Source organism: Siniperca chuatsi, linkage group LG6 (genome assembly GCF_020085105.1).
Source record: "Siniperca chuatsi isolate FFG_IHB_CAS linkage group LG6, ASM2008510v1, whole genome shotgun sequence".
Classification (NCBI taxonomy): Eukaryota; Metazoa; Chordata; class Actinopteri; order Centrarchiformes; family Sinipercidae; genus Siniperca; species Siniperca chuatsi.
In genome coordinates this window covers 9,988,204-10,014,705 of record NC_058047.1, presented here as the reverse complement: position 1 = coordinate 10,014,705, position 26,502 = coordinate 9,988,204, and the positions used below count along the sequence as shown (strand labels likewise).

The 26,502-nt window shown below is 37.3% G+C and overlaps 1 protein-coding gene across 3 annotated transcripts; it reads left to right on the top strand.

Annotated features, from left to right (window-relative positions):
• The first annotated feature begins 2,565 nt into the window (after positions 1-2,565).
• gtpbp3 (GTP binding protein 3, mitochondrial) lies at positions 2,566-23,378 on the top strand. 3 transcript variants are annotated; one of them, XM_044198511.1, is made up of 11 exons: positions 2,566-2,934; positions 3,598-3,866; positions 6,072-6,158; positions 6,947-7,029; positions 7,812-7,931; positions 11,783-11,855; positions 12,816-12,959; positions 16,007-16,172; positions 18,269-18,399; positions 18,842-19,028; positions 20,706-23,378. In XM_044198511.1, the coding sequence occupies exons 1-11, from the start codon at positions 2,825-2,827 to the stop codon at positions 20,935-20,937; spliced, it is 1,602 nt and encodes a 533-aa protein (XP_044054446.1). In that variant the 5' UTR covers positions 2,566-2,824; the 3' UTR covers positions 20,938-23,378. The 3 variants fall into 3 exon arrangements, with proteins under 3 accessions (XP_044054446.1, XP_044054447.1, XP_044054448.1); XM_044198512.1 differs by having other exon boundaries at positions 3,595-3,866; XM_044198513.1 differs by having other exon boundaries at positions 2,568-2,783; positions 3,595-3,866.
• The last annotated feature ends 3,124 nt before the right edge of the window (positions 23,379-26,502 follow it).

Genomic DNA, 26,502 nt, shown 5'->3' with positions numbered 1-26,502 from the left:
GGTGACACACACATGCACATCAATAGTAGCCTGATGATTTTATGAGTAATGTCCCAGACTATTGTAAGACGAATATCAGAAATTTGAAGTGTGAAGTCAAGTTAGGTAACTATTATTACAAACTCACTTCATGCACAGCAAACTTTAAGACTTAAAAATCCTGCAGACGTATTTTAGGAACATAATAGTGATTTTTCATAGGCTACATGCATGTCCTTGAAGTTTTGCTGTCCTCCAGGAGAAATCTATATTTATCCCCTACAGTGACATCTGCCAGCAGCCAGGCTTCACACTGTTGCCAGAAATAGAATCCGCTTGGCTACATTAATGTAAAACCCAGGCAAACAAAATGCATAGACAATATTACTCATGTGATCACCAAAATGCTGTTAATTCTTCTGCACTTTTAGAGATTTATGTACCCTCCTTAAGTTTAATCACAATAATCCTGCAGCAGCAGGTCTTCCAGGCAGGTGATTTCTGCAGTCCAGCAGGTAGACTATTGCTCCTGTGTGACTGTGAATGCACTGTCCTGTCCTGGAAGATTAAATAGACTATGACTTATTTATTAATGCAAAAAATACCTTCATAGATTAAATTTTTAGCGACACTCAAGTCTGAGGACAAGTAACGTCTCTTCACTTAAGTCCACCGGACACTCACACAAACACATTGTGTATGCAGCAGCTGTGTTATCTTCATTTTTATAGTATAAACTGTTGCACTTCATCACTATACCATCCACATCAATAAACTAAGCATGAAGGCCTACTTTTCCAACCAAATGTGTTGTCATGTCTGCTCACAGTTGTCTTATGTCTTATATAATGGGCAAACAATAGTCAACCCATACCAAAGCAAGCCTACACCCAAACACATCCTTCAAAACAAACACTGATGGTGCAGACTCTACTGGTATCATGAATGACAACAGTTTTACAACCAGTGGAGGAGTTGTTAAACTGCGTGTGAGGTGTATGTGTGTGTGTGTGTGTAAGGAGGGTGGAGGCAATTTGTTCCTAACAAAGAGAATTTCATTATCTTTAATCAGATCCATGGTCTGATTAACAGTCTTTTTGGTCAGATGAGACAACGATGTTTGTGCATTGATGGTGCTCAACAGCTGTGAGGTGGCAGCTGTCATGTCACACACAGAGCAGCCAATAAATTATTGAGATCCCAGGTTAAAGATTGCTCCCCGGGCCTCAGGCCATACCTCTTCAGCATGTACACAATCTATCTCCTTGGCCAGTCCTCCTGGATGCCATGTTTCACTGTACAGCCATGCAGGCAGGCAGACTTGCAGACAGGCAGCTCTCCCCATCGTAAGGCTCCCAGCTCAGAAGTACCTCGTCTTCCAGCAGAAATTCTGCTTACTCACCACCCTCTGGACTGACACTTGCAAGGAACTGCAGTGAGGCACACACACACACACACACACACACACACACCAGTGCACATGTCGCCCTTGCTCTGTGTTTACATTCTGTGATATGCATGATGTATGTAGGCCATAAAGGACTACAGACCACACCATCAACAATTCTTAGAAACAACTCATTCTACGCAACACACAGCAAAACGATGAGTAATAATTGAATTCTGTGAAAATTAACACGATGACAGAGTTGATATACAGTAAAAAGAGACAATTTTGTCTTTGAAGGAGCACATTTTTTGTAATTTCTGTGCCTTTTTTGTCCTAAAATACATTCTTTCATCTAAATTGAGTTGTCCATTATTTGTCAGTTTCTGTTTTGCAGGAAGCATCACTACTAACACTTTCCATGATCTGTCACTGGGTTTCCCCACCTATCATTACCATTTTTTTAATGATTAGATAATACAATTAACAGACAGAGTTTTTTTAATCAATAAATAATATTAAAACAATAGTAATAAAAACTGAAATGTCTATTTAACAGTAATGAAAAAAAATATTAATCAAATAAACAAAAAGAAAATATAAGAAAAAGCTATTTAAATTGTTCAGTGGACTCACCAAACAACTCTTCATAATACAGTACTGTATGCACACATTTTGCTTGGAGTGTTATTGAATAGCTCTATGTATAGTCTAAGTTAAATTCTATCAAATAGCAATTTATATTAGGGCAAGTTGCTCTATGTATGTGAAATGTATCCATTAAGAGCATGGCATTTGCACAAAAACAACAAAAAGAGATAGCTAATGTAACTTTCTAATGATGTTATATTGCCCTTTTCCTCAATTGTAACATAATGCCTATAATTTTATTAAAAACCAATTCCTGTGGCATTTTTACTTGAAAAATTAGCTAAATAGATTATTAAATTTGAAAATGATTAATCAACTTTCGGCTCTAATACATATATAGATAGATAGATAGATAGATAGATAGATAGATAGATAGATAGATAGATAGATAGATAGATAGATAGATAGATAGATAGATAGATAGATAGCAGTGGGACGGACAGCGATGTTCAGTGAAGAGCAACGGTATCTACACGGACCGAATTTAATGGCGCATAGTAGGCGGGACTTACTACAGATTGACAGGTCCTGAACAAATGGGAATCTAGAACCCGCCGCTGTTGTGGAAATGCAGACCAATCACAATGAACAGAGGAAGCAACAGACTCGTCGTGGTAAATGTAAACGGTAGAAGTGTAGTGGCATGAGTTTAAGGAAGCTTTCCCAGAATATGTGAGCAGTTACTGTACGGATGATGAACTGTCTTCATTTTCCTGCTAACGTTACATTCACAGGTTACTCCGACATTAGCTTACAGTGGAATAAGGTAAACATGGTGATTTTGTCAAGGACAGAGCATGTTTTGCTATGTCAGTCTCCAAGTACATGAAACGTTTAGTAGAGTATCTTTATATAATTATGCTGCCATCCATTTATCACGGCATATGGAGAGCTGCTGTCCACACACTGAGGACAAGGTTTGTTTCCAAATTTCCACTTAGATTTGTTTTTTAGCCACACATTAAGACACTGTCCTGAGTGAAATCTTGCTATTTAACAGTCAAATTGTTTTTTAAAAAATGATTTCATGTATCTTTCAGTACATACTGTCGAGTACCAAAACCGACAAAATACAGTAAAGGATTATCAGATGAGTATATATATATAAATATAACTGAATACATCAATAAATAATACTGATAGTTGCATAATTAAAATAGTGTAAAAAGACATTTAAAGCTTTTTATTTTTCCTTTACCATTAATCAGTTGATTAAATACATCAACATTTATTTTGCTCTTCAATTTAATATTTACTAACTCATTCTACTTTTCAAGTTTTTGTCATTTTTTTGTTCATAGCACCAATTTAATATCTCTTCCCTATTTTCCCATGCAAGTATGAAGCTTTATATTTCTTCTTACACACATATATTTAATTAATTAATTAATTAATTAATTATTTACATTTTCAAGTTTTTTTTTTACATTTGACATTTATTGTGTTTTGTCAGTTTGGGGCTCCAGAATATACAGGTTTGTCTCTATATAATACAATGTATAGCATGCCTGTGTAAACAAACATATTAGACTTAGTTACAGTGTGTTTGGTGTGTCTTACCATTTACTTATATCCAGCAGAGGAAGTCCACCTTGCAGATTCCTGTCCACCTCCGATGGAGTCCCAGTTGGACTGGCTGATGCTGAGACCATCTTTGCATTATCATCAGGTCATGGCAGGTGTGGGGTGGCTGTGGTACGAGTCAGTGGTCCAGCCTCAGCTACAGCTCTGAGGTCTATGGCTGGACTCACACGCAGCCTGCCTCCTCCACGCACCGCCCTGTTACGCAGAATCACAGATCCCCAATCCAAAGAAGTGCTGGACCGCGGACTTGTCTTCTGGTTCCCAGGTCTGTTCCCTTGGACTACACTCACACACATTTCATTTCTTTAATTTCTTCTTCACATTTCTGTTATTTGTGGATGTAGTCTTTTTACAAACCATGGGCTGCTTCCCTTCTCCTGCCAAAGGTTTTATCAACAAATGACAGTATTATAGAGTACGATGTCAGATAATGCTAATGCAGAGCATGTTACATAATACATTTAGTCTCATATTTGAATTTGTCTTGCATCAGATATTTGTGTTAAGGGAAAACATGAATGTTAAACATTACCTGTCTTAGGCAAGTTTCAAGTGTCTGCAAGTTGATTTTTATACGACTCTGAATGAACAGTAATATAAAGCATGCTTGATTAGTTGTAAATGGGCTAAAACATGCAAAAACAACAAAAAGGTCCAGTAAAATCTTTAGTTCATCAATATGAGGACAAACCAGGTTGGTAATATTGATGTTAAGTTCCATCTCTCATGTTCAAAATGTTTTAAACCATTTTCTCTCACTGCCATTTGGAGTCATTAACCTACAAGCTAGAGCTGATCTGTTTTATCTCATCAAACTATTGAGTCTTGTGAATATCTGAAGTTTTATCACTTTCACCCACTTTTAGTAGCCCAATATTAATGAAGGAATTTTTTGTGTGTGTAATTCAAGTTTTTTATTAAGTTTTCCAATAGATAAACAACATAATGCAACACAAGACAACATATTACAGTAAATCAATAAAATAAGGGGAAAACAAAGTGACACAAAGTATAAATACAACTTCAATTAAGTAGCACATTTTCATAAAAAGTGTAGGAATATTTTAATTCCATTATGTTTTTTCTCTATATACATAAAAAACTGAGTCCAGACTTCATCAAACTTACCTTGGTAATTATTAGTCTTTGCGATTAAAGGATTCAAAAGAGGCATTCATTTTTACCATTCATCAAAAACAGGCTTTGTCTGACTCTTCCAATGGACAGAACAATCTTTGAAGCTCCAGTAAAGCCTGCCAATGCAAGTCCAAATTTTTGTTTGTATATACCTGGTGGTAGGAGAGACCTGTCTCCTAATAAGCACAACTGGCAAGATTCTGGCAATGATTTTTGCAACCACTCTCCACTACTTTTTGACTGCTTGTCTCCAGAAAGGAGAAACAAAACAACAATCCCATGGTAAATGAAGAAAGGTACCTGCTTCCTTTCGACAACTCCAACAGTAATTGGTCCCATTCTTTGAAGTTAATGGGTGCATAATAATACCTGTGTATAACTTTGTAGTGTATAATTTTGGCCTCTGTATCTCTGACTCACCACTCGGCATCAGCCACTATGTTTTTCCACATATCCTCTTCTATGTTTGAATTAATGATTTTTCTTAAATTTTCACAGTTACCATACAGTGTTTGCCATCATTTTATAAAAAAACAGAGGCTGATTGTGCACTCCTTGGCAAATTAAAATAATATGATAACAGTTTGTTCTCCTTTTCACTTAAAATAACCCCCAAACTCTTTATGCAGCTCCTAATTTGTAGATATTGCTAAAATTCCCTCTTGTCAATTAAGCGAAAATCATCTTTATGTTCTTGGAAGGATCGTAAAATGTCTGCCCTACACAAATCACTAACTTTCCTAATATTCTTATCCAACCATGATTCCCAGTTTTTGAATTGAATTGATTGTTTGTTCCAAATTGAAGAATATCCTTGCTTATATTGAGAGACATGTAACCGCATGTCTCTGGTATGCGCCACAACTGATTAAACTGTTTAAAAATCCTGGTAGGAATGTTGACTGACACCATCATTGAAATAAAATTAAACTGAGGTGCAACTACCAATTTAATAATGCTTATGCTTTCCCCATGAACTCAAATTTATTAGTTTCCATCTATCTACATTTGTGTTAATCTTTTGTATTAATGGTAACATTAATTTGCATTATGCAGGTGAGATCTGCACAAAGTTTTACCCCAAGATATAACATTCCTGTATCTGTCCATCTAAATTGAGATTGTGAACTAATTACTTCCCTATGACAAGTTCTCCATACTGTCATTAAGTCAACTGTACCAATTCATTTTGTAACCTGATATCTTTGAATATGTTTAAAATAAATCTAATAATTAATTAAGGTATTCCTAAACATTTTGCTCCTTGTGCATATTTAAATAACTAAAGGATATTCAGACTGTCTTGTTGTCACTCATGTGTTCATGTCATCAGCTCCTCACAGTTTCACAGGAGAGGACAGTGTCGAGTTCCACATCCACGGCGGCCCTGCTGTCATTACTGCTGTCTTACAGGCTCTAGGTAACAAACAGAAGTCATTATGAATATGATACAGTGTCATTCAACTTGATGTAATAAGTGACATATGGTATGTTTATGGTATGTGTGTCTTCATAGTCTTCCCAAGCTGTAAGCCTGCATTAGAAAAGAAAAGCGAGTGGTCGAGTCATGGCTGTCCATCGCTGTAACTTAAAAGGGGAAAATGACGCATGCATTCCTATTTCTAAGATACTTATAATATGCACCTTGGCAAGCGTAGCAATCCTACTGTGACTGACAAGTAAAATTGTACTGCAGTTCTCCCATTGGCCCTCCAGAGGGCAGTATTGTATAAATCAGAAATGTTAATGAAAGCAGTTAATGAAAGAATTGTTAGATTGGAAAACATTGAAGTGGTGTACATGGCATTGCGGAATAAATCTTTTTTATTTTTTCAAATAAATGAAAGGTAGTGACAGTGTTGGTAAGATGATGACCAGCTAGTAGAATGTAAAACATAATAGTTTGCCCCAGTTAACGGATCATGACCTCCATTTTCCAAATGGTTTTGTCGCCTCCTGATGAGATTGAAAAATTGTTGTGAAAACAATGAAAACGTCACCTCTTTAACCTGCACAGTGGTGCCTATTTTCATTTCAAGTGAACCCTGAGTGACACGTTGACCCTGCTCTTGATCCTCCTCTGTGTGTGTGTGTGTGTGTGTGTGTGTGTGTGTGTGTGTGTGTTGTGTGCATGATGCATGCCCACCTCATGCCTCATACATTTCCTTATGTTTGCATGCTGTGTGTGTGTTTGTGTCTGTTTCTCAGGAAGTGTGCCTGGCATGAGGCCTGCTGAAGCTGGAGAATTCACACGGAGAGCCTTTCAAGCAGGGAAACTGGGTTTAACAGAGGTAGGTCAAGAAGTGCATGAAAAAACACACTGAGACAGATCTGTGCAGATTTGCATATCAATAGCATTTCAGAGTAAATGTGGAATAAACAGGGTCAGAAATGAACAGGGATTTCAAGTTCATGTAATGTCAACAGTGAAAATTTCTCCTTTTACATATTTTGCCCTTTGAACACTTCTTTCATTTGGTTGTCAAACATTTATGCATGAATGAAGCTGCTGGGCTTCTGTAGATGGTGGCGTTTTTCACTAAGCAGCAAGATATGCAGCCTTAAGCATTAATAAAGGGCTGTTCTGGGTATTCTGTTTACAGTGTATAGCAGTACATTATGACTCAGAGTACATTTAGTAGTATTTATTTATCAATAGGCAATGCAAATGTGTTTTTATAATTCAATAAAATTTCTACTGGATGCTAAATCCATCAAGTGAGCAAAAATGCTTCCTTTTGGTAAAAAAAGCTTATATCCTATCCTAGTAATGTGATAATGAGATAAGATGTACTTTTATCATTCCTGAAAATAATTTGTCTTGGACTTCATAGCTGCAGCACCAAGAACATAATCGCTGTCTTAATAGTAGCAGGGGACGGTGGTAGGATACGGTACATCTTATACACAGCATCACATGCTTATTAAACCTTATAATCCATTCTGTAGATATCACATCACACACATAATGGGGGGAAAATGTTTGAATCATACAGTTAGTCAGAATGAAAACATTAGTGCAAGAATCAATATGAAATTATGGCAATCATAACTGTTGTAATGCTCCTTGAAGGTGGAGGGGCTCGGAGATCTGATCCATGCTGAGACCGAGGCTCAGAGGAGACAGGCTCTCAGGCAGATGTCAGGAGAGCTGGGACGCCTTTATCAGGACTGGAGCCACAAACTGAAACGGGTAGGTCGACAGGTAGTACAGATACTGGTGGTGTAGACAGCGGTTTCATCCATAATAGTACAAACGGATGTTTCCATCAGGACTGGAGCTGTGGGCTTGAAGGTGTTGGTGTGGTACATGTGGCAGGAATTACTGTTATTACTTAGTCTGGGCTCAAATCAGTCTTGAAAACTTTTCTTACTTTTTGGGTTCATCTTGGTCTCCGATTCTACAAGGTGTGAGGTTGACTTTTTCTTGCCTACCATATATAATGCAAAAATATAGATTTTATTGATGTTTGGAGAACTTTTTCCTCAGCACTATAAACATTTAATTGAATTAATCTGCGCTGTAGAAACCTGTGTGTGTTATGATCCTCCAGTTTTTACACATTGATCAGTCAACTCCAACTGCTTGCTTTTTCGTCTTGACTTGAAATCAGCCTTGATTTGTTGTGGTCTTCAATCTGACGCATAGTGACTCAGACCCAGCCAGACCTGGTCTTTGAAGTGACAGGTGAACAGGGGGCCTTTCTCCAAATTCCTTGTGAAAAACAATGTTCTATCTAATTCTGAGTTAGCTTGACAGCAGAAACAAGCCAAATTCTCCTTGAAGAGACTTTGTCCATGTTCATGTCTGATATTTCTCTGAAAACAGTGTTTTGGAAAGAACCTGTCTGTGCTGTGCTGTAGGTCACACCTCAGTAGTTTCACACCCAAACAATGCTTTCTTTCTCTTTTTTTTGTATCTCTACAGCTGCTTTTCCAACACACCGGTGATGGATTAACTTATGGGAATATGAGGCTTCCTGTTTTCATGTTGCTGTAGTTCATGTAGTACACGTGTTTCTATTCAATACTGAGAATCAAAATACTAATCTGTATGACACATTTAGATATTTATCTTACATTGTAACCAGGATTGGAAAAAAACAGAGAATAATGCAAATTAAATGGAATAATTAATTGCTTAATTATTGACACTTAATTTTTCAGGTATATCCATTAATGGTTTTGGTTAATCAATTGATTATAATTGTTGGTAGAAATATAATAAACATAAAAAAAAATAAGTTGAAAAAAATGTAATTGAAAGTTTGTGTGAAGTACATTGCTCTATTCAACCAACTTAACTATTTAAAGTAGATTACGGGGTTGTAATGTAATTGATCTTATAATTAATAATATAATTGTAGAGCCCTTCCAGTAAACCTTAGATAATACCATAATATCTGATTCACAGAACTACTGATCTGTTGAAGGATCAAGTTTCCTAATTTGTTAAGATAGTTCATATGCTGTTATTGTTGTTATTATTATTATTATTATTATTATGTGATGAATGAAGTGGCTGAAGGGATCAGGTCGGTGACCATAACATTTCCTCTGGTCCACACTGTGACTCTGTTGAGAAAAACTTTATGAGAACAAAAAAGTGTTATGTGAAATCCTGCACTGTTTTGGCACCAGAACTCAACCAGAGTCAAAGCTGCTGAGCTGTTAATTTGGACTGTAATTTCCTGAGGAAAGCTGCTAGTGAGCATTCAAGGGCACATCTCTGTTTTTGATTTTTGACTTTCTAAGAACAAGAAGTTTTTAAAAAAGCACCTTCTGTTCTGTAATGTGCTGTTGTTCCATCTTCACTTAAGTGACACCCATTTAATGTTTTTTCCATCTCAGAACATCTGGCTTTGTATTGTTTTGGATGGATTAAAGATAAATTATACCAAGCGCAGCTGCTGTATGTCTGTCACTTAAGACAGGCACACAATGAAGACACTGATATATTCTGTGCAGCAGTATTGTTTTTCTTATCTATACAGTATCCTGTACTATAAACTGAGTGTATAAATACAGTCAGTCTTGAAGTTGAAATAAATTAGAGCGGAGGAAGAATGGAACACACGTGTTGTTTGGGGGGCATTTTTGCCTAAATGTGATAGCGGATAGCATAGAGGCAGACAGGAAACGAGGGAAGAGAGAGAGGCAACAGAGGTTGTGATTATGTGGTATGCGCCTTAACCATTTGGCAATCAGGACGTAGCTTAGAAAAACTACTGTACATAGTGACTATGAATATTTGAACTGAACAGAACGAAATTATTTGAATCATGCATTTGAACTTTAACTTTTCTGGGGGAGAAAATAAAGTTTTTTGCTTTGCAGTCATCCAAAGCCTTTTCTGTATTTTCTGCATATAAGTTGTTTGGGAAAGACACCTGACTTGCAGTACACTGTTGTAGTTTTACGTTCATAAATAAGACTTCCATATAAGCTTATTAATGCTTATTACCCTGATATGGTGGCATATGTGGTCTTTTTTTTTTTTTTTTTTTACATCCAATCCTGATCTAATCCTGCCATGTAATGTAATGGCAGTTCAGAGCAACAGGTCACTGACCGCAGATGAACACTTCAACTTAATGGATGCAGGCCAAACTCTCCTGTACTGTGAAATGTTTTGGAGAATATAGACCAGTGATTTCAATACTTTGGCACCAGATCTGACCAACTGGTCCAGGTGATCTCCCTTGAGAAACCCTGTTATGCTGCTTGTCAGCAGGACGGTTCCTAGAAGCAATTCAAACGTGCCTTCATTTTGGACTCTAATTTCTGGGAATCCAGTTAATCAGATGTATACCATCTGTATGGTGCTAGGGGTCAAACCCTCATTTGACACCCAAACAATGCTGTTTTTTTAACCGTTGGTTTCCCACTTTTGTAAATAGATTAAAGTATGGGAATCTTGACGCTTCCTGTTTTTGTGCAGCTATACTACTATTGTGTAGTAGTAGACATGTTCTGCAATGTCACTCAAGATACTGATCGGTGCTGTAGTGGAAATACTGAAGCTTTTCCCCTCTGTATTGTGGCAGTGATGTAAAGTAGCATGTGAATTTACTGCACCTGATTTAAGATCCATCCTGGTAAAAGACTAGAGGAAGCCATCTGAATTTTAAATGTTGGTGTCTAATGTTTATATACATAAACTGTATAAATGTGGGTGAACACTGTTAAAAAACAAAATTAAAGCATGAAATGTAACTTAGTTGCCCTATCTGTGGAGGAGATCACAACAGAAAAGATGAGCTTGTGCTTCTTTTATTGTTGTGTGAAATACCCCATGACTATCAGGATCTCCAGTGCTAGCTCTGAAACAGAGATGGCCTATTTCAGATAGTTAATCAAAATGTGCTGAAACAATTAATCTATTAGTTGATTGACAGAAAATGAATAGTCAACAATTTTGATAAGGAAGAAATCATTTAAGCCATTCATTAAGGATAAATAGTAAATATTTGTAACTTGACAAAATCACCTTGATTGGCATTTTTCACTATTTTCTGTCATTTTGAAGACTAAATAATTAAGCTGTTAATCTAAAAAAATAAATCAACAGATCAATCAATCATCGTTAGTTGTAGCCCTAAATCAAAGTAGCTATACAACAACACCACACAAGTGTAATATCCTATTTGCCGTAAGGAAAATAAGAAATGTTGCTGAAAACATTTTAAAACAAGTTTAAAAATGTGAAGACCTTTTTATTATCTTCTGACTAAAAGTGAGTGTGTAGTGAGTAGTATTTACCTTACCTTTTACTTGTTTTGTTTAATGATGTAAGAATTGTTTAGACACTTTATTTTTTCCTTTGGATAATTATAGTAGACTGTACACAGGTATCACAGGTAATATATCCACGTCAGCAGCTACGGCACCAGCAAGATATACAGCTGGCTGCTCACCTTTCAATGTTTCAACATGCGCCCAACCATTGACTTTGATGTTTTTAGGGGATCTAAAGCCGCCTGTATGTCACACCCTGATTTCAGCCTCTTCCCTTCTCTCCTCTCTGCTTTGTGTGTCACACAGTGTCTGGCTCATGTTGAGGCCTTCATAGACTTCAGTGAGGATGAGCTCATTGAGGATGGGGTCTTAAACCAAGGTATGTATACACTTTGTCCTCTGTGCTGGAGGACAGAACAGTCATCTCTTGGGCATTCAGAGGGAGGTGAGAGGGCTCTGTTTCTCTCTGAGGAGAGAGGAGTCCGGCTGGCTTTCCTGTTTGGATCTTCAACTGGCCATCGTGTGCTTTTGCTGCACTGTAGGGAGAAGCCATAGACATCAAACTGCTTTAAAGACAATTTCCTTTAGGAAGTGTGGAGAGAAGGCCAGGGGGACAGTAGAGGCATTTGATTTGCCTTCAAAGCCAACCTGCCATGTCGCTCACAGGAATAGTGCTGTCAGCAGCACCATACAGTCCCAACTGTTCTCTCTGTGCCCAGGTTTCCGTGTGTGTGTGTGTGCGTGCGTGTGTGTGTGTGTGTGTGTGTGTGTGCGTGCACGTGTGTCTGCAAGGGATGTCCCCCTGAGTCTGTCGCCTGCTGTCTGGCACTAGCAGAGCTCTTCAGAAGCCTCAGATGTTGTGACGTTTCGACACAATAAAGCCTGGGAACTATTGTTTGTTTCGGTGGCATGGAATGTGGGCTCACGCCTCAGAGTGGTAAATAATAATAGACTTGTTTCCAAAAATAGAAAACCTGGAATAAATACTTTCCATTGCCACTTGCAAACATACAGTAAATTACATGTTTTATGTTGTCTCTGAAGTTTTCTTATTAATTGATCCCATGTTGGATGAATTAATGTGTTGAGTCAGGATTCTCAAGTGTAAATTTGTCACTGTATTGTTGGTGCATTGTATTGTCAAAAGCATTTTTCCGCTTTAGTCACATGCGTAAATCGACAGGTCCATGACCCATTTTTCATCCAGACGAAGGGTGTCAGACACCGGAGGACAGGCCTTTTTCCTTCAAAGGACAGAAATTCCTTTTTTAAGGCCACGAAAGTAAAGTTGAACACGAAACCTTCGTCACGTCCTGTTCCCTCCTCTGTCTTTTTCTAGTGGACAGATCAGTGTGTGATCTACAAGCAGAGATGGAGCAACATCTAAAAGATGAGAGGAGGGGCGAGCGGCTACGCAGTGGAGTCCAGGTGGTCATCGCAGGAGCCACCAATGCAGGGAAAAGTAGCCTGCTTAACACACTCTGTAAGAGAACCAAGTAAACCTGCACACGCACACACACACACACATATATCATGAAGGGATTAAGATTAAAATATGACTTAGTATCTTCTAAATACCTTACTGTTGAATCATACCGCTGTCAGCCGTGGTTTTGGAGTGGAAGAAGGCAGCATGAAGTGTGTATTATTCATTAAAATGCAAATACTGTGCTCCGTGCACAGAAAGTGAGAGAAATATGATTCCTTGACGAGACAGGATTTTGTGGGGGAGACAAATATAGAAACAAGCAGCAGTCTGACTTTGAAATAAGGCAGTCTGACAGGATATATTGGGGTTGGCATATATAAAGTGTCCTTCAACTCCAACATTCAGGGTTCAGCTTCAAATGATGATTTCATCAGCAATCATTCTTCTTTTTCGAGAATCTAGCAAACGATACGAAGAACATAGCAAAATTTGTTGCCAAAACAATCTCTCATGGTCCATTAGTAGCTGTCGAGCAAATCACACAATCTTCCTCAGCAGATGGAGTTTGCCCAGTTGTCATGAAATTGTAGATGATCAAATTTCCATTTTTCTTAACACTTTTATGTTAACGATAACTGTGATATTTAAAAACAAAATATTGATATCATGTCAATAATAAACATATGATAATAGCGTGTAAATAATCCAGCGCCTGTTACTTTCAGAGTAGCCAACTTTTTCATGTTAAAGACAGGAAGGACAAAGAAATCTATCCAATTTGTGGTACATATTATAATAATCAAGTGCAGGAATGTAGTCTAATAATAACACACCATCTGTGAATAGTAGATCCTGCTCTTGGCACACATGAAGTACAATATTTTGACTTTTCCTGATACAGACTTCATTGCTTCCGATTTGATTGCTTCGAAATTGGAGTCACAGTCTGCAATAAATTGCAACTGATTGTGTAGCAAAGTTAATAAAGGTATGGATTCAAATAAAAATAAAGAAATAAACACTCAATATTTTCCACAACCAAAATTGTTGCATTTTAATTATCTCATACTAAATCAGTTCTTCAGTTGTGTATCCACATTTGGTGTCAACCTAATGAAACCTTTGTTGTTTATGGTTATGTTTGTTTACAATATTGTATCCTTACACCATTTAGAATCACTGTCTATAAACTTCCCAGAGAGGAGGCTTGGCAGGGTGTCCTCACCACTTCCTATCAGAATAATAGGCAATTGATCAAACTTCGGATTAGATCTTGTTATCGTTTCCTCTTCTGATTAGTCTTCCCTGTTGCCTGGGCTCACGCCCAATCAGCACAGACAAGTAATAATGAGCTGGCAGTGTTATTTGACGTGGGATACACAGGGATGGTCAGACTACGAAGTTCCTGAATAAAGAATAAAAAAAGGATGACTATAAATATCTTCTGTTGTTGCAAAACTTTAAGGTATAGAGTTTTCTAAACTAGACCAATAAGTAGAGTGCAACTGGTTGATATTTATAGGCCAATATTTTGTAATTTTGTTTGGGTCTTAAAGAATAAGTCTAGTGATATTCTATATTTTTCTTATTGTCAGCAACGCCCATGAAACAACCTGAGTGGAAAAAAAAAAATTGAAATATTGCAAAAAGGTTTTTATGCTTGGGGAGTTGGAAAGGTTGGTGTATCAATAAAAAAATGTGTAAGTCTAATGGAAACCGATTCGGCGACTAAATCACGGCGTACATGAAGCATGTGACTTAAACGTCCACGGAAGTTTCCACTCAACTGAAGAGATGAAAAATTATGGCAACCGAATACATCAGATCTGTGTGGAGCGATGAGGAGACTATAACCTTCATCAGTTTAATACAGTACATGAAACAAACAGAAAAGCCATATTCCATCATCTTTTTTTAAACTTTTTTTTTTTCCACCATTTGAGGTTTGACAGGTGCTCTTTTAGCTACGTCATCTCATCATCTTCTACTGCAGTGGTATAATGGAAGCTGACTAAATTTGCATTGTCTTTTGCAGATTCTCTGAAAATTCGGTATAATTTACGCTACACTTGAATGGAAACCTGGCTATTGTCTGTATAGCCAGAGCCTGATATAGTTTGTTCCTCTGTGCCATAGACCTCCATTGTTGTTCAAACACTGTTAAAAACACATCATTAAGCCATGATCCTTCATTACGATAAACACAGCCACTGTAGTTTATTTTGAGTTGATCCCACATACACCATCCTGCTGTCCTAAATATTCACTAGAGCACTAAATGTGTATATATCTGCAGCTGAAAATAATCCCCAACCATTACACGATTTACTCCTGTTTTAGTAATGTTTGCAAAAAGCTACAGTGCCCAGCTGTTTAAGGAAAACATTTATCCTTTTGTAAAAATGAAAGTATACTGTATATGATTGGTGCTAGGCTGTTAACCAGGACCAAGAAGTACGACCACATCACACCTGTTTTAGCCTCTTTACATTGGCTCCCTGTTTGTTTTAGGATTGATTTTAAGATCTTATTGATTACTTATAAGGCTCTTCATGGCCTGGCTCCAGACTATATTTCAGACCTTGTAATCCCTTATGAACCTTCACGTAGTTTGGAATCTTCGGGCAGGGGTCTCCTGTCTGTTCCTGAGTCCAGGTTGAAAACTAAGGGGGACAGAGCTTTTGCTATCAGGGCCCCGAGGCTCTGGAACAACTTGCCTGAAAAAATTAGGTTGTCTGAGTCAGTGCCTTCGTTTAAGTCTCTTCTCAAAACACATTTTTATCTGAAAGCATATCCTGATTTTACCTGAACTGGCTGTTTATTTTATTGCTTTTGTGTATTTTATATATTTTATTTCTTTATATTTTGTCATTCAGTGTGGTATTTTATTTCTCTTGTTGTGAAGCACTTTGTACTTTGTTTTGATAAGTGCTCTATATATAAAGTTTTATTATTATTATTAGACTGACACGAGAGAGAAGTCAGAAAGTTTTCAGAGACAGACTAATACATTGTTGGTTTTGGTGTTTTCATGGGATTTGTTGACAATAAGAAAAATATAGAATACTGCCAACCTCATCCTTTAAACTTTTTCTATCCAGGCCAGCGACCTGCAGCCATTGTGTCTCCCATTGCTGGCACCACCAGGGACGTAGTAGAGACGGCACTGGACATCGGCGGATTCCCTGTCCTCTTGAGTGACACAGCCGGTCTCCGAGACAGCCCGGACCTGGTGGAGAGAGAGGGGGTCCGCCGAGCTCGGGAAAGGTGGGGGGAGGAAGCCCTTTTTATTTTAAATGTTCCAAAAAAAGGTAATTTAGCTCAGTTTTCCTGATTTTAAAATTTTGATGAGACCAGACTAAAAATCTTGACAAATTAATGCTAGCATTTGGCTTCAGCTACAGGATAGTAGTACATGTAGAGTACACGTGTAGAAGTACATGACGAAATTTGCTTCAGCGACTGTTCACGTGTGTATAATATAACACAGAACAAATTAGCCAGGGGACCAATGGAATATGTCCTCGAAAACAAAGAAGGGAAGAAATAAGTCATTGCTTTTCCCCTGAACAACATGCTATATTTTTGCAATGTCTACAGAACCTCCAGAGTTTATATTATTGCTGAGCCATAGTTATAAATACATGGGACAAACACTCTCAGGAGGTTGCATAATGAAGAGCCTCCTTTCCTCATTGTAGAACATTTACCATTAAGACATTCTTCATGTGTGGTGTTGAGAATGGACATATATGGCCATTCAATAACAGCTGCTTCCACTGTTTACACCAGGGAAGAATAGCAGTACTTTTAGCACTGCTTTATCATTTACAAACAGGCAAACAGACAACCAGAAGAATGGACACACTGGCACAGACAAATAATATTAAATCAGCTTTTATACACAAATGTACGGTGACGTGTTTTATCACATGATTTTGGTGTAGGGGCCTAACAACACATCCCTACATTGATTATTAATTGATTTATAGGTGAAAGTAAAGTTTCCAGTCTTTGTCTGTTGTATTATAGTAGCAAAGGATACACAATAAATACAGCAGCTTTAAAAGTCAAGCAATGCTTTCTATACATTTTAGTGTTTTACCAAAACAGTGTGTTGATTTAAGTTGACTCACTGCACCTTTTCAATATTGTTGAACATATATTTCATTGAATACATTTAATTATCAAAATCATGACTATTTTAGGATTGTTCGGTCACTCAAACTGCAGGAAAATATGATGAAAAACATCATTGAAAATCCAGATGAAGATGTGACTACAAAAATACCATTTTCAGTGCAAACATTCTATAATTTCTTTACTGTTTGTTTAAGTTATTTGGGTGACCTGGTCGCTCTATAGGAAGGGTGGGCAGTTTGTGTTCAATAGGGAACTTTCTGTGCAGGGAGCAGGTCAGAGCCCCGTGACCTGGGTCACTACAGGAAGGACGTGGTCAGTACAAGCATCCGCTGCTGCTGCTGCTGCTACTTAACTGTGGGACCAAGGTGCAGGAGTGCACAAAGTATTTAAAATGAATACCATTAAGATAAATAAATTAAAAATATCACTGACATTATTCACAGTGTTTGCGGGGCATACTGTAATGTTTCCTGAAACAAAACAACAGAGAGCCAAGCCTCTGCACCGATTTGTCTTACATGTGTACAACCTGGAGCTGCTGCATTTGCTGTAAAACTTATTTTGTAGAGCAACACAGTATTTCTCAGGACGTGACTTTCATATTAGCTGAGTATTATAATAGTGCAATAGGTTATGAAGTAGAAGATTTACCCTTCACCAAAAAATCTGAATGGGTTCTTAAACAGCCACCACTGACATTTTTTCCATATCTACAACCGTGCTAGCAGTTCTGCTAGGCTGAAGTTTGCTTTGAGCTAAATGCAAATGTCAGCATGCTAACATGGTGATGTTTAACAGGTATAATGTTTGCCTTGTTCATCATCTTATTTAAGCATGTTAGCATGCTAACATTTGCTAAGTCGCAATTATCACAAAGTACAGCTGAGGCTGATGGAAATGTAGTGCAGTTATTTGGTCGTAAACCACAGTATTGGACAAATTAAATGAAAAGTCAGGGGATCACCAAAGTTATGACAATACATCCTGAGGGGATGACTAAAATCAATGGCAATCCATCCAATAGCTGTTGAGATAATTCAGTCTGGACCAAGTGGTGGACCAACCAACCCACCGATATTGCTATTCTCAGAGACAGACCATTAGTGTGGCTAAAACATGAATATTGCATATATTGTGTGAATTTAAGCAAAAATTCTTGACAAAATGCTGTTGTGATCATGTGAATAATTCCAGGTCAAACTGCAACTCTTTTTTTCCAGAGTGGAGCAGGCAGATCTGACTCTGGTGGTTGTGGACTGTGCTCATCTCCCATCTGGTGCACAGCAGGCGACAGCCTTCCTTCAGGGACACCTCAGAAGTGTCCTGCCCACCCAGGAGCAGCCTGACACAGGTATGATATATATGGCCTCATCTGCGTCTGCTTCATCTGGACTGTCAGTGACACATGCAGCTGCATTTTGAATTCACCTCAAGCACAATAAAGTAAATATGCATGGTAAACTTAGTGTAAGTGGCAAAAATATGAGTCCCATTCTTCCATCAAACAGCTTTTTTAAGGGGTATTACATATGACTTGAAGTTGTTCGCTTTTTAGCTTGAGAATGCAATTTATTGTTGCTCACTTAAAGCTCCATTCTGCATTATTAAACGTCTGGGAAGTAATTCAATTACTACTTACCCTAGGACGAAATTAAGCAGTAATCCAGAGAGTACAGGCTGGAAAGAGAGTTTTAAGTCATTAATAGTAATCAAATAGAAATCTCAGTGCCTATAGTAGATAATAGTTGAGTCATTGGTATTGATCAAAATTTTTTCTTCCTTTCGTACCACAGTATTTCCTGCCAACAGGTTTCTCCTGGTGCTGAATAAAACTGACCTGTTGCCTCAGGAGCAGAGGCAGGCGCTGGATGGGGAGCTGAGACGGTGCTCTGGACTCCCTCCTGTTTGTCTGATCTCTTGCCACACTAATGAAGGACTGCAGGACTTCCTCACAGTGCTGCACAGTAGTGTCAAGACTCTGTGAGTTGCTTCAATTTATGATGTTTTGTTGTGCCAGAGTTAAGACTACAAGTCTCATTTAAATGTTGTATCAGAACATTGATTTTTTTCTGCAAGACCTGTGCATTTATACAAACCAAACCTTACGTCTTTAGCAGGGATAAATATTAACATATTGATTATGGCAGGCTTCCAAAATGATCTCTATAAAACCTAAAATTGCCTTTGACCTATTGTGAATAAGTGCTCCTGGTAAGTCCATTACTGCAATGAAATTTGTAGCATTAAAACTATAAAATGTGACATGATGTATTACTTAAAGTACATAAAAATTGATGTCCAAATCATTATAATTTTATGTGGATGCAGCATCTGCCTCACATATGTTTTTGGACTGTTTGTATGTTTTTAAGGCTCATTGTTTTCAGTTTTAACTGATTTATACCAAAGAATATGAAAAAAGGTAACCCCTGCACACTTACTCCATGCCACAAATGTTTAATAATTAATTCAATTCAGTTTTATTTATATAGCGCCAATTCATAACAGAAGTTATCTCATTGCACTACAACGTTTCAATCCTACTTGGATCTTCATCAGGTCAGAATGTTTGAAAAATAGAAACCACACCCATATTTAAACATCATGCACGCCAATAGGCTGACAAACTCTATGATGGCAGGTGTGGTTAACCATCCAAACCACCTGGGGTGAAAAACATCCAAAAACAATTAACAATTCAATATAGTACATGGAGAAAGGTACATGGAGAAAAACAATAATACAAAATCCATACTTCAAAATATCAAGCATACTGTATATCTTAGATACATACATTATATCAGATTCATCATCACATATATAAAAATCTACATTGCCTACGTTCAAAAGTATATTGTATTAAGTTAGAGGAAAAAGAGAAGAAATTTTAAATTCACATACAGAAATTGGGTCTTAACCCCATTCATAAAAACTTAGCTAGATCAAATCACAATGAGGAAAAAGAAAAAGACACACCTGTTGTATTTATAAAAATTAATTTTTTCAAATATGTGTGTCAGAGTTTAAAAAATATATACATATATACTGTACATAGGGAGAGCCATCATCATACTAATGTCATTTTTATTTTTTATTTGAGAGAAAATGTTTGATCTCATACTCTTGATTCAGACCTCTAGGTGTGAGTCTGGAAAGTGAAAATATAAAAACTTTCTCTTTGGAGGAAGAGGGTATTTAAATTGCCTCCTCTTTTCAGAGATCTGACTGGGTGATTTGCCTCTCTTAAATGCACTGCCACCGGGTTACCTTTTTTCATTGACGCTGTGATGTGCGTATAAGCCTATTTACTCTCCTTATACCAAAGAATAACCAGTTTTGTGAAGTAAATCAGGTTACACAGATTCAGTTGCAGCGTGTATTGCTGTCTCCCGCAGTGTCTTTTTTTATATTATCACAATGAGTCACCAAAGTCAGAAATTTTCAAATCCTACTCTGAGGGGCTTTAAATAAAAAAGTGAAACAAAAAATCTAGAATAGTTGTGCTGCAAAGAAAATAAAAAAATCTGATTTGCACACTTATGTTCGCTTTTTTTGGGTCTGGTTTTCACCCTTTCTAAACCAAAAATACAATATAAAGCACAAAATAATGAGTGTTTGATTGCTCTGGTTCGTTTTGTTCTCTGACTTCCTCTTTAGGTGTGGCGATCCTCTGTCTGGTGCCCCCACCCTGACCCAGGCCCGCCACAGGGTCCACCTGCAGCAGTGTTTTGCAGCCCTGGTCCAGTACCAGCGGTACCGTGACATCGACCTCGCTCTGGCAGCCGAGGGTGTCCGGTTGGCTCTCACCAGCCTAGGCCGGATCACTGGCCGGGTCGGGGCTGAGGAGATCCTGGATATCATCTTCAAAGACTTCTGCATTGGAAAATAGTCACATGAGTAGCAGTGAAAACATGAAATACACGTAATACTAGCCTGTTAGGAGAGGAAGGCTGCATTCTTGTTTGGAGTGTCTGTAAAGAAAATGGGACAAAAAGGGCACAGCTTCGGCATTGTGCCAGGCATCGAGGCACAGCAAGACTAAAACAAATGTAATTCTTGTTCTTGGCTACAGGATCACTCTGCTCCCAAGACACAGAAATGTTTGTTTTCTGTTAATGCTTTTTTAACAGATTGAAGTTGTTTTAACGTGATGACAGGTGCCTCAGAGGCCCCATATGCTGGACAAGTATTTGGCAAGTCTTGAGTCATAATTTTAAAATATTTTTTGCAAGCCTTTGATAGGTGAATATTGGGCTCTTGGGTCGCAACATAACAGCCAAGATCATTTAAAATAAAGCCAGCCCCAGACATCTGCAAGGTCATGGACAAGGTCAAGTTTGGATGTTTACTTGTACTGCAGGACAATGAAGATTTTTTTGGCGGGGAGAGCTGGTATCATTTCAGCTGTACCCCTTTGTGTGTGTATCCATATGTAGTAAATTCACACAGTGATGCCTGAAACTTGAGATAACTCAAATCCTTGTAACATTTTGATGAGAAATCGTATTACTTTAAATGGATTATTTGTTGTATTATACAGTATATGCAATTATGGGTCTTCTATGCATGCTTGTATGCAATATATACAGGCTGTCACATTTATTTCCATAGCAAAAAATGTACCTGTGACATTGTCCACATGACTTTAAAATTTAGACAGTTATTTCATACACATTTAATACATGGGATCTTTGATGTGGAATAAATAGGAAAAGGTGTTTTTGTAACAAATCAGGTTTATCTCCTGTATCAGACAGACAGAACAAATCTTAGAAAGAAGGGCAGATATTCTTTTGTTTGTTTTTTTTACAAGTACGGGGCAGCGCATTGCCATTATGACACATTGCCATTATTTAGCTGCTAAAGGCACCACTACTGAATGTTCACCGCTAACTTTATCTGTCTACTGTTGTCTACTACACACATGCTGTGTTGCATAGAGAGATTTTAAAAAGCATAGAGTAAACCAAAACAGTAAAGTTGTGGGCAGTAAAGCCACCAAGCTGAAAGACGATAAAATTCTCTGTAGAGCTGCGGAGTCGGTGATAATTCTCACTACAAGCATCCCGTCTCATATTTGATCCATTGCTAATATAGAAAATATTTATTAGTGCAGCTTTAAATTACAAAGTACAATAGAGTTTTACGTTATTGCACGTGTAAAGATACATCAGCTTGTTAGTCTTAGCAAAATTGTGTAAGGCTTTAGTAAAGGCACATCAAGCACATAATTGCATGCAGTTTAATGGTGTCACATACCACATTCACATGTTCATAATACCCTCATCACATGAAAGTTTTTTCCCTGAAATCAATATTACCCATTCTTACAAAGATTGAATTGGTGAGGTCTAATTTCTTGCTGCACTGTAGCTGATGTCACATTGAGTATAAGTTTGTACTCTATGGGTTCTGATTAATTCCAGTGTAAATTCCATTTTAGTCCAGCTCCCATCACAAAGCACAACATAATAGACATAGAGTATGTAAAGAAAGTCAGAGTTACCCAGCTCCCGACTGCTCTGTGGGAAAGGGATATTTTTCGAGGCGATGGTCTCTGTGCCCTTTGTTTCCCTGTCAATCTGGCCTCGATCAAATATTTATGTTTCCTTGTTGAACTCCTCACCCTTCTTCCCCAGTTGGTTTCATCTCTCCCAGTCTCTGACGACATTTACTCTGCTGTACACCAGCATAAGTGCCTGTCTCTCTGCCTTTTTGTCTCTCTCCACTCCGATTCTGCTACTTGACCTTTCCTCTTTCCGCACTGCTCTGTCAGCCTTTTTGTCCCCTTTCATGTTGTCCCTGATTAATTACAACACAGGGGTGTTTAAGCTAAAAGTGGGACTTGCTGTCATACAAATTAGAGGCAGTAAACAGCCTGGTTCGTCTTTGAAGTAGTGCCTGTGTGTGATACCCTTTGAATCATAATGTTTACCACAACTGTGAAAATGTGTTGGATATTGCACTATTACTTATATTATTATATTGTATTATACTGTACATACTTATCAACCACTAAAACCACTTTGGTACTTATTTTTAGCTTTTATACTTATATCCACTTTGTACTTAATTTATCTTATCTTACCTGTATTATAGCGTATTATATTTTGATTTGCTTAGTACCTCTATTCCTTCTATTCTCAAGTGTGCGTTGACGTGATAGTGAGCAGCTGTAATGAAAGAGTTTCCCCTCGGGGATCAAGAAGGTATTTCTAATTCTGATAGTATTTGCCAATACAATACTTGTTTTTTGTATAACAATACCAAAACAATACTTTAATACCTTTCTTGGAGAAAAATAAACATGTTTTGACGATCGCTGCACCACTTTGATCCAGACTGAAATATCTCAACAATATTATAAGGACTGCCATTAAATTTTGTACAGACAATGATGGTCCCCAGAGGATGTATCCTAATGACTTTGGTGATCCTCTGATATTTACTCTAGTGCCACCAGCAGGTAAACCTTTCACTTATCCAGTGAAATATCTACATCTACTAGATGGATTAGCACCACATTTTGTACAGACATTCAGGGTTTCCAGAGGATGTATTCTAATGTGATCCCCTGACTTTTGCTCTAGAGCGACCATGAGGTTCACATTTGTGATTTTGAACGAAATATCTCAACAAATATTGGATGGATTGCCAATAAAATTTTATTACAGATGTTCATGCAGAAGGAATTGTAATAACTCTGGTAATCCCTTAACTTTTATTTGAGCGCCATTGTCAGGTCGACATTTTGAACTGTCCAATACTACAAATCTAATGACATTCCCATCAGTCTCAGCTGTACCTTGTGTTTTGTGCTAATTAGCAAACATTAAGATGCTAACACGCTAAACTAAGATGGATAACATATAAATATAAACATTAAACCTGCTAAACATTAGCATTTAACTCAAAGCACCGCACCAGTTCAGCCTCACAGAGTCGCTAGAATCCTGTTTTAATTTAACAAGAAGAATTTAACTAAAGAAACACAAAGCAATATAAAAAGACAAATATAGAGTAAAAGAATAAAATAAGATAGAACATAAGTCAACTCAATTTTATTTATATAATCCAATATCACAAATCACACATTTGCTTCAGGGAGCTTTACAATCTGTACAGCATACGACACCCTCTGTCCTTAGACACTCGATTCGGATGAGGAAAAACAAACAAAAACAAACCCTTTTAACAGGAAAAAATTTAAGAAACCCCAGAATTTAGCCAGACGATCACCGAATTCAGCAGGTTTCATCTTCCGGAGAAGATGAATATCTGCACAAGATTTCATGGAAATCCATTTAATAGCTGTTGAGATATTTCAGTCTGCACCAAAGTGGGGAACAGACAGGTCGAGTTTGCCACTAGTGTGGTGAAAATAAGCTACAATGGAATGACACTGAATAAACGAGGAAAAAGTACAGCGCAGTGAGAGATGTGACTGAATAGGACCAAAATTAACCTGCTTTGGCTCAATTCTTAAATGAGAATTATTTTTTTTCAAAACAATAAGTTCAAATTTGCGAACAATTTGATTTCAATTTCTCATTCATTCAAGCAAATTGCACGTGCTTTGGCACATGTGCAAAAGAGTAAGTACAATTGTCTACAATTTGCACAATAACCACTTGCACATGGCTTGCTGATCAAAACTGATGAGTTGATTCTCAGTGAAATTGTCATACTCTTCACAACTTCTAAACATTCTTTCATCGTTTGAGTCATCACATGCAAAATGATCCATTCAATTATCAAAATCTGTCAGACATACATGTATATTCCATTAATATCTATGACATGGGATGTTTGTGATGTCGGCTAAATTGGCAAATTACCTACCAGGTGACAGACTTTACATGAAAGATCAAAAGTGAATTGCCTGTTTACAGTACATGTAACACATTGCTCTGTGTACTACAGTATTGTACAGTACTGACTTTTCCTAGTAAACTTTTACTTACTGTTGAAATCTGAATCTGAAAAGCTCAGCGCGATACACATTAGCATTCAGATAGACAAAACTGATATTCATGTATAGTATGGTAAGCAGTCAGTGTCAACAAAAAAGTAGAACAAAAGAGAGATTTGTGTATAAGAAACATTTCCAGGGTTGTCTGCTATGGTAAAAAACAAAACAAAAAAAAACATCTAAACATTTTGACCAGTACGGCTCACACGATGACAAAACAACTTTTCATTTTGGTGGCCAATTTACTGACACAATTTTTTAGGTTTTGAAGCATGAATGAAATGTTTTGGGTGAGTTACTACCTTTTGCAGACATGCAATAGAGTTGTGATGTCCCATGAAACAGTTGTGACAGTTACACTTACAGTTTAGAGAATGTTAAGACTGTTTTAAAGAAATGAGTGATTGAGGAAAAACTGTAATAACAAGCAGTGGCAAACACAAATGTTTTCAGATTCAAACAAAAGTAATACAATATTAATGGTTTGATCATAATAATCCTCAATTTGTACCTTTTAATTGAATAAATTAAATGGACAAAACTTTAAAGATGAGGTGCAGATTAATGCTCATCACTCATTCCATTCTCTTCTTAATTTTTGGAACACGACTCATCTACCTTTTGCGTCATAATTTGGTTCACAGCTGACTAATGAGCGGTACTTTTTGCTTTCAGTCAGCCAGTTTCCTGTGCTTTTGATTAATGGCTGTCCTGAGATGCGAGGTTGACGTAGCCAGATCCAGTACAGTCAGTTCCACCCTGTACCCATGTGACTTAAAGTCAGGGTGTGTGTTAATGCATTCAGGTCAATACATGGGATCATAAACACTTCATGTTAAACAAAGGATTTCCTGAGGACAGCAGCAGACTCACTCACCTGTAACACTCATATCCATCGGTGCAGTAAGCCTGGGAGTTTATCTTCATGGGTTTTCTTATGCAACATGGAATGAATCACAAATATTTGTTCTGTCTAAATGACGGTGTGATTTTTCAAAAAGACAAAAGACTGAACTCAGGAATTCTCAGCAATTATAAGATGTAATATAAGAAGGAAAATACAGCATCATTCTGATCTCAATAAAGAAAAGTTGTTGAAATAAAACTGTTGCAGATTAATTGCTGCAGTCTTCATGGAAACTTAAATTCTGTTCTTCAAATGATGCAAATTTATGAAATTATCTTTTGTTTTTTGTTATGATGAATCCACAAAATCCAGAGTGATGAAATGTTTGTCACAGTGTAAGAAATTAAACATTCAAATTACAACATAGTGAAATTTGGGGTCACAATAAAGTAATACATGAATCAAAGACAATGTATGTAAAACACCCTTACATATTGACATAGAGTAACTAAAAAAAGAGAAACAATAGAAATGAGTATAAGAAAGGCATTTGGTTTGAAATTTTGACTTTTGGGTAAAAAGTAATCATGAGTAGTAAGTAAATGTGTATATATAAATGTTCTATAAAGAAAATA

What these genes read in the sequence shown, in the direction of transcription:
- gtpbp3 (XM_044198512.1), top strand. Translation starts at nt 2,825, where the DNA reads ATGTCAGTCTCCAAGTACATGAAACGTTTAGTAGAGTATCTTTATATA. An exon ending in GTCCACACACTGAGGACAAG is followed by an intron (nt 2,935 to 3,594) that starts GTTTGTTTCCAA and finishes ACTTATATCCAG; the next exon opens with CAGAGGAAGTCCACCTTGCA. An exon ending in CCAGGAGCAGCCTGACACAG is followed by an intron (nt 18,400 to 18,841) that starts GTATGATATATA and finishes TTCGTACCACAG; the next exon opens with TATTTCCTGCCAACAGGTTT.